Here is a 10,519-nt window from a genome sequence, read left to right as displayed (position 1 = left end):
AAAAAGGGGTCGTTTGCTTGATTTCCGTCTATTTCCCTCTCTGGGCGCGGGGCCGACGGTGGGCAGACTCCGAGCGCGCGTGGGGTTTTCCTTTCCACACAGGTGAGGGCGGAACCGGGGCACCGGGTGGGCTGATCCGAGGTCGTAGGCGATAGAGCTGCCTGCAGTGCCGCGGGGTGAGCGAGGGACGTGTCAGGACCGGACACTGCTCGGAGGAGGGCTGGGCCTTCGGAGGATCGAGACCAGCACGACCCAGGCACCGCAGGTGGGCGCCCTTAAGCGGGGCTGTGTGCGCTTCTCGCCGGCGCGGGGACGGAGGCCGTCAGGCCCGGGCGCAGGTGAGCGCCAGGTTGGCACACCTGCGGGGTTCGGGTGTGCTTGGAGGGCCGGGAGGAAGTTGGGGAGCGTCGTGGGCGGCCCGGCAGCCCTTTGGGGACGTGCGCACAGGGGCGAACTTCGGGCCCCCGGCTCCTCCCACCTCCCGGACCTCCTCCGGGTCCGCAGGGTCCGCCCACCCGCTTTGATGGAGGTGCAAACATTTGGGGGAGGGCGGAGGTGTAGGGGCTGGGCCGGGCGCTTAGGGCGGACCTCCGACTTCACATGAAACGGGCGGGCGGGAGTCCATTGTTGGCCCCGGGCCTCCCCAGCCCGCCTGGGCCAGTCTGATATGGCCGCGCGCGGCCAATGGAGAGCGAGCCTCGCACTTCAAAGGGCGCGCGGCCCAATCCGCCGCGCCCCCCTCCTCGGCGGCCGCGGCTCTATTTATGGAGAGGAGACCGAGGGTCTCTCCCCAGAGACCTCTTCCAGTCTCGCCTGGAGGGAGTTCAAGTGGAAGAACCTTCCCCCCACCCCTCTCCCCCACCCCCTCCCCCCGGACCTGGGTCCTCTCCCTCCTCCCGGGTCTTGCTCTTGGAGCCGTCTTGGGTCCTGGCGCGAGCGGCCCCTCTTCTCTGAAGAGCGGGCGCCAACTGGGGCGAAGGTGGCTGTCGGATAGCGAGCCGGGGCTTGGGGGGCGGTGGGGAGGGGTGGGCGGGAGGATGAGCTCCCCGGGCACGGAGAGCGCAGGGAAGAGCCTGCAGTACCGCGTGGACCACCTGCTGAACGCCGTGGAGAGCGAGCTGCAGGCCGGCAGCGAGAAGGGTGACCCCACGGAGCGCGAGCTGCGAGTGGGTCTGGAGGAGAGCGAGCTGTGGCTGCGTTTCAAGGAGCTCACCAACGAGATGATCGTGACCAAGAACGGCAGGTGGGTGCGCGGCCGCAACTCCGGCCTGCGCCCCATGCTCTGCGCTCTGGCGCGCCCGCAGCCAGGGGGCCGGGAAGGTTCCTACTGCCCAACGCTTTTGTTTGTTTTGTTTTTCCTCCGGGTGGAGGTCTTTTTGTTCATTTTCACTCGATTTGGAGAAGCAGACCTTTGCGGCCTCTTCTGAGTTTTATTCACGGTAGGCTGGGAAGGCCAGCAAAGCCGGCTCTTTGAAGATGTCCCCTCGGACCCTGAGCTGCGCCTTCCCCACTTAATGCCCCAACGGGCTTGGCCCCGGTCCCCCGCACCACTGCCTTCCGAGGCCGTGGAAAACCAGAAGGCTCGCGGGGGCTGGAGAGGGCCCCAAAGGGAGCTCCTCGTGGCCCGGGAAGGACAGACGCCTCTGTCCCCAGCTCTCCGCCTTCGGCCCAGCGGGCTGGGCGCGGGCTCCTCCTGCCGCTCTCCTTCCCTTCCAGGAGGATGTTCCCGGTGCTGAAGGTGAACGTGTCCGGGCTGGACCCCAACGCCATGTACTCCTTCCTGCTGGACTTCGTGGCGGCCGACAACCACCGCTGGAAGTACGTGAACGGGGAGTGGGTGCCGGGGGGCAAGCCTGAGCCGCAGGCGCCCAGCTGCGTCTACATCCACCCCGACTCGCCCAACTTCGGGGCCCACTGGATGAAGGCGCCCGTCTCCTTCAGCAAGGTCAAGCTCACCAACAAGCTGAACGGAGGGGGCCAGGTAGGTGCGAGAGAGCCGGGGAGGGCGCGGGAGGGTGGCGTGGAGAGGGCCTCGCAGCCTGTGCCTTCCCCAGCGGTGGAGCTTTGGAAGGGATGCTGCCCGCAGGGGAGATGACATCTGCCCTGGAGAAACTGCTACAGTCCGCTCCTCAGCTGAGCCTTCAGAGGTGTCTCTAGGGAACTGAGGAAGGTCACAGCAGGACCTGGCAAACATGGAGAGGGCCCTAGCCCCAGCTTGAAGGCTCGGGCGTGTCTCCAGCACTGGGGAACTTGTGCGTCATGGCGCAGAACTTTCCTCGGGGTGGATGAGATATCACCCCGCGTGGTAACCACTAGCTGTAGAGCTACATCGGTGCCACCGTACTTACTGCGTGAATTCAGGACAGGCTTGTGATTTGTCCTTTGTAAAGGTATTGACCTGGGCACTGTAACTGGGTGGCCGTGCTTTCAGCAGCTGCAAGCTAGCCTGGGCATTTGGACTTTGGAGTTAGTTGTCCTTAACCCTCCGGGAAGCCTTAGGACTGGATTCTCCCAGGTCAGAAGATGTCACAGTGGGCGTTCATCCGCCGCTGATGCTGACGGTGTGTAGTGCGCCTCTCACATTCCCGTCTCCAAACTCGTCCTGGGAAGCATCCTGTCTCCAAACTCGTCCTGGGAAGCAGCCCCTGAGGGGACACCCACCAGCAGGAGCAGGGATGCCAGTTCCTGGGACTGCAGGGATCTCTGCAGCTGGGCTGGTTTTTTCCCTCCTCAACAGCAGGGCACACGGGTGCTTTGTGATCTCAACCAGGGCCCCTGCCTTTGTATCTGTCTCTCCCTCAGATCATGCTGAACTCCCTGCATAAGTATGAGCCCCGAATCCACATCGTGAGGGTCGGGGGCCCCCAGCGCATGATCACCAGCCACTGCTTCCCTGAGACCCAGTTCATCGCGGTGACGGCGTACCAGAACGAGGAGGTGAGAGGGGCCGGGGACGCGGGGCGCGCTGGTGTCCCCTGTTCCCCTGGCAGGGCGCCTCCCCCAGGGGACAGCAGCCTGTGTGACTAGTGTCCATCAGACCAAAAACGACCGCCTTTTCAAATAATTTTGCATAACTCTAAAACTGGAACGAGGAGGGGGGGAGTTCAAAACAAGTCCACATGCAAGTGCTTTTCCCTTTCGCTCTCCGTGAAAAGCGTCTAAAGACTAGAAAGATCTCCTGAAAGCTCAAAAGGAAACGACGGGTAAAACATTTAGGTCGAGTACTGAGAACTTCTTCCGTGAGAGAGGGGGCGGGGCGTCTTATTTTGGAAATCTCCCTGCAAAGGGTGGGGGCCAGCGGGTCGCCTGGGCAGCGTGGACTCCTCACTAGAAACCGCGGGCTGTGCAGTGCCTGCAAATCCTGGTCTGAGCTGGTGGAGTTGCCAGCGTGGACCACCAGCCGCAGCGAGCAGGTCACTGCTTCCCGAGCAGACCAAGGGGAGGGTCCAGCGCTGCCCTCCTGTGCCTTGGGCACGGGGAATGTTGTCAGCAGGTGGTCCAGTCCCTTGTGGATTCCACCTAGGAGGGCCGCAGGTAGGACTGTCCGGCGAATAGGCTCTTCTCCATGAAGTCTACCATCCCAAATGGAAACATAGACCCGGAAAGAGGTCTGGTAATTATATAAATATGTTTGTGTATATAAAACAGGGCGCTGGTGCACCCCGATTCCTTGGTGCCACGTGAGATCCTCTGGTTACCCTCAGTACACTAGTAAGTGCGGGTTCTTGTTTTTCAGATCACAGCTCTTAAAATTAAGTACAACCCGTTTGCAAAAGCCTTCCTTGATGCAAAAGAGAGGTGAGAATTCCGACTGATTATCCTTTTGGGTAAAGACAGCTGCAGAAAGACGAACTATGGTGACAGATACTGTTTTCTGAATGTTCTCTTTTTTTGACAATAGACTGCACTTTTTTTTTTTTTTTTTTTTTGACAGAAATGATCACAAGGATATGATGGAAGACCCTGGAGACGGCCAGCAGTCTGGGTACTCCCAATGTACGGTTTGCTGTGTTCTGCTCGCGGTGCCTCGTGTGGGGAGCAGGCCCCAGAGCTGGGAGGCGCAGAGGGAGGGGACTGGGCCTCCTGGGTGTGGCTGGGGCAGACTCGCCCTTTGGCCATGCAGGGCTCAGGGCCCTGGGAGGCTGCAGGTCTCCCACCTCGTGGTCTCCAACCCCTGCTCTGTCTGGGGCCGGTGGACGCTCACCCGGTGTGCGGCCCCTTCTCAGAGAAGCCTGGGCGGCGTGTGCCCGGCTCCTCCATTCTGCTCTCGAGACCCTGGTGTGGGTGCTTACATTCCGCTGTGCTGGGCAGGAGGGGAGCCCGGCCGTTCAAATCCACTGGGGATGGTTGGCGTTTTTTGTGATGGGTTGAAAACCGGAAGAGCATCATTGGGGTGATGCTTAGGAACCAATGTGGCTTTTTCCTGAGTGACTTCGGTTCCGGGGAGGGCGCAACATGCCCGCATGGTGGTTTGGGGTGGACACTGGCTCGTCGGATGGGCCAAGTCTGCTTAAAGTCTGGTGTCCCTTAGAGGTTCCGTGAGCCGGAGCGAAAGGGGTGCAGGTGGAGATGGTGGCGTCCGAGGGGGAGGATGCTGTCCGGCTGTCTTCTCCTCACAGGGAGGGGACCCCGAGAGTTTAAATACCGGAGACCTGTTGGGAGAGAAAAGCTAGTGTTTGCTGGTCCCTGCAGAGGAGGCTGGGTGAACTGCCGAGGGCGTGCCTTGGCTGTATTCTGTGCCGTTTTCCTTCCTTAAAACAAAACAAAAAACAAAACAAACATCTTCTAGGCCAGTGGAGCAGTGAGCTTTTCTAACGCAGCCCGAGGGCCGCTGGGGAGGGTGGCCCGGGAACAGCTCCGCTGGTGACGCCCCCTCGGGTGGGCACATCTGAGTGGCCCGGGAACAGCTCCGGCTGGTGACGCCCCCCTGGGTTGGCACATCTGAGTGGCCCCGAAACAGCTCCGGCTGGTGACGGCCCCCTCGGGTGGGCACATCTGAGTGGCCCGGGCACAGCTCCAGCTGGTGATGCCCCCTCGGGTGGTGACGCCCCCTCGGGTGGGCACATCTGAGTGGCCCGGGCACAGCTCTGGCTGGTGATGCCCCCCCCCCCCCGGGGGGGCACATCTGAGTGGCCCCGGAACAGCTCCTACTGGTGACGGCCCCTCGGGTGGGCACATCTGAGTGGCCCGGGCACAGCTCCGGCTGGTGACGCCCCCCCCCCGGGTGGGCACATCTGAGTGGCCCCGGAACAGCTCCGGCTGGTGATGCCCCCCCCCGGGTGGGCACATCTGAGTGGCCCGGGCACAGCTCCGGCTGGTGACGCCCCCCCCCCCTTGGGTGGGCATATCTGAGTGGCCCCGGGAACAGCTCTGGCTGGTGACGGCCCCCTCGGGTGGGCACATCTGAGTGGCCCGGGCACAGCTCCGGCTGGTGACGCCCCCCCCCCCGGGTGGGCACATCTGAGTGGCCCTTATTGTAGTGTTGTCTGAACAACTATTTGTAGCTGGGAAGTTGGGAGCCAGAGTCCTTGGCCCTGAGAGGTGGCTTTTCTGAATAACACTAAACACAAACAACAAACAAAAGAACAGAACGGAGAAGAAGCTGGAGTTTTAGAGGGGATGGCGGTGGAGTGCTCTTCTGAGTGACGTGTACCGAGGGGACCCTGTGAGCCTAAAATGGGAAGAGTGAGCGGAGCACGCACGGTGCACCTGAGGCAAGGTCCTGGCTGCTCCATGTGACCGGTGGTGGCAGCCAGTGGGTGCCACCACCCACTGAGGCAGTGACGGCATTGCGTGGCTGGCCCCTCTGTGCCGAGCCAGTCTGGCTGGGGAGTCTGTCTGATTTCCCGTGTTATTCATGCGCCGTAGTGAGGACCTGAGGGCCGAGTGTCCTGGGGGACAGGAGACCCAGTGAGAAAAGTAGCCTCAGAGGTGGAGGAGTCGGGTGGGGTGGGTCTGGAGGGAGTGTCCAGGAGCCGGGAGGTTGGCTGAGGCTGGCGGCTCCCCCGTGTTCCCGGGTGTCCCCGTGGGTTTGGAAACCTTGGTCAACCTGTGGCCTCTGGTGCCACAACCTGTGGCCTCTGGTGCAGAGCTGACGCTTGGGGTTGTCACTGGTGTGGACACTGTGAACCCCACTCCGTCAGCGACTCCGAGGAAAAGGGCCACCACGTCCTGGTCTCAGCGCCCCTGTGGGATACGTCGTGGGGGGTGGGGGAATGAGATGCCCGTTACTCAGCATTCTTTCCTCACAGCAGGGGGGTGGCTCATTCCTGGACCCAGCACGCTGTGCCCCCCGGCCACCCCCCACCCTCAGTTCGGAGGCCCCCTGTCGCTTCCCACCGCACACGGCTGTGAGAGGTACCCCGTCCTGAGGAACCACCGGCCGGCCCCCTACCCCAGCCCTTACGCGCATCGGAACAGTTCTCCAAGTAAGTCTATGTCGGAGCGGACCGGGACCGGGAGCGGGGGCAGGGAAGACCACCCCCGGAAAGGCGTCGGTCCAGACGGCAGGAGAGGACAACCTCTCCAGAACCCACACTGAGTCTCCTTAGTGGCTGCGCGCCATGCCAGGTCCATGCCTCGGCTGGCTCAACCGTGAGTCCCGGCCAGGAGCTCTGGGTGCCCCGTGGGCATGAGTCCATGCCCAAGCTTTTCCGGCTCAGAGCTGGGGCCCTCCTTGGGGCCCAGCCCACACTGAGTCTCCTTAGTGGCTGCGTGCCATGCCAGGTCCATGCCTCGGCTGGCTCAACCGTGAGTCCCAGCCAGGAGCTCTGGGTGCCCCGTGGGCATGAGTCCATGCCCAAGCTTTTCCGGCTCAGAGCTGGGGCCCTCCTTGGGGCCCAGGTTTGGACATTGTTATCATCCTCTCCACAGTGGTGTGTTGGGTCAGCACAGGACTCTCTGGTTGGCTTAGAATCCATTGTTTCTCCAAGTATGGTGCCAGGGTGCCCAGCACGGCCGCCTGACACTTCCCAGACTTACTGCGTTAGAAGTTCTGGGGGGCGGGGGGAGGGGAGGCGCGTAGTGGGGTGTGTTTGAGCAAGCCCTCAGGTGATCCAGTCAATGGACACAGGGCTAGACCATGACGCTCCCCTTAGTTAATTCTAGCACCATGTATGTCTAGACTCAATTTTGTCTGGCTCCAAAAGGAGGCAAAAAGCTAAGGAATACCGTAAAACAATTAAGCAATTAAAGCTGATTGGAAAGGAAAGAAGCTTTTCTTTGGTAGGGAAATAGTCGTAACCGGCCAGGAGGTCTATTTTAAATCTCTTGCCTGGAGTCATGATGGTTTCTAAAGAAATAGTTTTTTTGGGGGGAAACAAACAAGTTCCAAGTTATATTTACTTTGATCTTAAAAGTAATCCTCAATCAAGTGATTGTAAGGTTCTGTTTCTACAGGTCAGTTATTGATATAAAGAAAAAATCCAGTATGAAACACCCGCATTTACTGGAATAGGTTTCAAACCCAGGGGTGGGCAAAGCTAGGTTTACAGTTGTTCACGTGGGAAAAGGCAGGCAGGTAGGCTGCGGTTGTTACAATAGCTTCCATTAACTCGGTAGACTGGTATTCACAACGGCGAACCTAGTTTTGCCCACACCGGTGTGTACGCCTGGCAGTCCAGGTGACTCTCGGGTGGCCCACGAAGCAGGCTGGGGGACGGTTTCCTCTGCTGACGAGCACCCGTCCCGTTTTCGCCGTTGAGTGGCTACCTTGCTCGACAATACTCGCTGGGTTTCTTCATCATCCTTGGAACCGATAATGACCCGTCCTTGCATCCATCCTGTAGCCTATTCTGACAACTCGCCGGCCTGTCTGTCCATGCTCCCATCCCACGACAACTGGCCCAGCCTTGGCGTGCCTGCCCACACCAGCATGCTTCCCGTGAGCGCCGGCACCGGTCCACCTGCCGGCTCCAGGTAACTAACGCTCGCCCGGGACATGGGGCGGACGGCCCCGGGGACTCTGGAGCCCGAGACTGCGTGCCCTGTCCACTCACGGCTCTTTACCTGCGGGTGGCGGGGTGTTTGTTTGTGATTGGACCATTCGCCAGATTTGTGCGGGGGTCCCGGGTTCTGGGGCGGCTGTGAGCTCCTGCCGCGGCCCGTGCTCTGGAGGGGCCCGTGGCTCCCACAGGGCGGAGGGGGGCTGGGCCTTAAGGAAAGGAACGGGGGGGTCCCTGTGCCCGCTTTGCCACCTATTAGTGCCTGGGGTGGGCGGTCTTTTAACGCTGAGCCTGCCTTCTTTAAGAAAAGGACACTTATGTAACCCCGGCCTCAGCCTGACCTGACGGGGCTCTTGGGGTCAGCGGGTACATTTTTTCAAAAAAGATTAAAAACCGTTCTTTAAATTACAGTTTGATATTCAATATGATATTAGTTTCAGGGGTACATCCTAGTGGTTTGACATTTATATAACGTGGGAAGTGATCACCCTGATAAGAACAGTACCCTGGACACCATACACGGTTATTCCAGTGTCACTGATTCTATTCCCCGTCCTGTACTTTACGTCCCTGAGACTATTTTGTAGCTGTCAACTTGTACTGAAGAATAGCAGGTGCATTTTGAAGAAATGTTTCCAGAATCATTTGGGACAGGAGCTAGGAAGGAAATAAATTTGTTGGCTCGCCTGGGGAATGTAGCCTCCCAAGTCGTTAAATTTTAACGTATACTATGTAACTTGTAAAGAATGGTGGCTATTTTATTATTAACTTGAGAATTATGGGGAAGGAGATTGGCTTAAAAAAAACAAACCACCAAGCGGGTGAGTAAATATATTTCTTCATAGGATTTTTATAGTAAACTTACAAAACAAGAAGTCAAGTCTCATTTTCCAATGAGGAAACTAGTTCGAAGATATTAAAGGATAGAGATGTTCAGCTGATACCTACAGACTGTTATTGATCCATGTCCCCCCCATTAAATTTAATTTCTAAGGTAAAGAAAAAACAAAGGCTATGAAATGATTGAACTTGGTGGGCTCATTGTAATGGAAGACCCAAATGTTTTAAATTCTTTTGGCCTAGGAAACAAATGTCTCTATAAGAATCTGATTGTGTACAAATGGCCAACCCCCAAGGGCTTCCAGGTCACTTGGAAACCCGTGCTGAAATCAGACGGCGTGCAGGTTGTACAGGCCCAGGGCCCGGGGAGCCCCCAGGGTTCCGCACCACGGTGTCCTGACAGGACATCTCAGAGCCCTGTTCCTCTGCACCTGCCCCACGGGGGGTGTAGGAGCCCACCTCGCCGAACTTGGGCTTGTTGGCGAGTTCAGGTGCATTGCAGAATACAGGACATGGCCTGGTAAAGCCTGGAGCATGATACGGCCTAAGGTCCTGTCCCCCAGTTACAGACAGACGCCCCTCTAAACAAATTCTAGCACAGGGGAGTGCTGACCAAGTGCAAGTTCTTAGGCTGGAGGATGTAATGAATGCCTATCTCCAGCTCCTTTCAAAGACTGGGAAATGGAGCATCAGAAGTCTGTCGCAGGTCAAGTCCGAGGGGGATGGCTGCTTAGGGCAGAGTTTGCTTCCAGGTCTAACCCCCAGGTCCCTCTCCCCCTGCTGCGCTCGGTGCCGGGGTGTGTGTGTGTGTGTGTGTGTGTGTGTGTGTGTGGAACGTCCCAGCTGTCCCAGCTCCACGGGTGGGGAAGGGTTCCGGGCGGGGCTCAGTGACTGCTGAGAGTCCTCGGAAACGCTGGGCTCCGTCTCACCGGGGGGTTTGGATTGCGAACAAGGACGCCAGACGGCTCTCCCGGAGTCCTTCGTGGCCAAACCCACCGGTGCTGTGCCGGGAGCCGCGTAGGTGCAGATAGATGACCGCGTTGGTCAGCCTCCTAGGGGTGCTGTGTCCCATGATGGTGTGCCCCAGCGTGGGTTGGCACGGGGCACGGTTGGAAAGACGCCACATCCTCTCGTTCTCAGGAACAGGACTGTGGGTGTTTGGCTCTCCTCCCACTGCTGGTCCGGAGTCTCCCCCTCCCCCTGTCTGGTCCCTAACTTGTCTGTGTTTTGCCATTGCAGCCAGTACCCCAGCCTGTGGTCCGTGAGCAACGGCACCGTCACGCCGGGCGCTCAGTCAGCCGGGATGCCCAGCAGCGGGCTGGGGGCCCAGTTCTTCCGGGGGTCCTCCACCCACCCGGCACCCCTCACCCACCCGGGCTCGGCCCCCTCCTCCTCGGGGCCCCCGCTGTTCGACGGGGCCCCTGCGGCTGCTGACCTCCCCGACAGCCAGTACGACGCCTCGGCCCAGGCCTGCCTCATCGCCTCATGGACACCCGTTTCGCCACCTTCCCTGTGATCACGCCCGTGTCTTAAGAGACGCAAGGACTTCTTTGTGGGGGCAGCGAGTGTGGAGGCAGCGAGTGTGGAGGCAGTTGGCCTACTAGGTGACAGTGGCAGCCTCACGGGTCGGGAGGAAACGGGCCTTCTTGTCCCCACTGTAACGCAGAGGAGGGGTCCATATTGTGCTATTGGTCAGGCGTCCCCCTCAGTCCCCTTTGGCCCAGCCTCTGTGGGCC

General features: G+C 59.5%; 1 protein-coding gene across 3 annotated transcripts; it reads left to right on the top strand.

The window, feature by feature from the left end:
- Positions 1-1,037: 1,037 nt before the first annotated feature.
- On the top strand, positions 1,038-10,299 carry TBXT (T-box transcription factor T). Of its 3 annotated transcripts, none has more exons than XM_066248310.1 (8): positions 1,038-1,243; positions 1,717-1,981; positions 2,803-2,937; positions 3,737-3,798; positions 3,935-3,996; positions 6,255-6,428; positions 7,788-7,917; positions 10,023-10,299. In XM_066248310.1, the coding sequence occupies exons 1-8, from the start codon at positions 1,038-1,040 to the stop codon at positions 10,297-10,299; spliced, it is 1,311 nt and encodes a 436-aa protein (XP_066104407.1). The 3 variants fall into 3 exon arrangements, with proteins under 3 accessions (XP_066104407.1, XP_066104405.1, XP_066104408.1); XM_066248308.1 differs by having other exon boundaries at positions 6,252-6,428; XM_066248311.1 differs by lacking the exon at positions 6,255-6,428.
- The last annotated feature ends 220 nt before the right edge of the window (positions 10,300-10,519 follow it).

The sequence above is a fragment of the Saccopteryx bilineata genome, chromosome 12, assembly GCF_036850765.1.
Source record: "Saccopteryx bilineata isolate mSacBil1 chromosome 12, mSacBil1_pri_phased_curated, whole genome shotgun sequence".
Taxonomy (NCBI): domain Eukaryota; kingdom Metazoa; phylum Chordata; class Mammalia; order Chiroptera; family Emballonuridae; genus Saccopteryx; species Saccopteryx bilineata.
Note: the sequence above shows the minus strand (reverse complement) of the source record. Positions and strands in the feature narration are given on the sequence as shown.

Excerpts from the sequence above, each read along its gene's own strand:
- TBXT (XM_066248308.1), top strand. The coding sequence starts at position 1,038 with ATGAGCTCCCCGGGCACGGAGAGCGCAGGGAAGAGCCTGCAGTACCGC. Across the intron at positions 2,938-3,736 it reads CGGCGTACCAGAACGAGGAG|ATCACAGCTCTTAAAATTAA; the intron begins GTGAGAGGGGCC and ends CTTGTTTTTCAG. Across the intron at positions 3,997-6,251 it reads GCAGTCTGGGTACTCCCAAT|CAGGGGGGTGGCTCATTCCT; the intron begins GTACGGTTTGCT and ends CTTTCCTCACAG.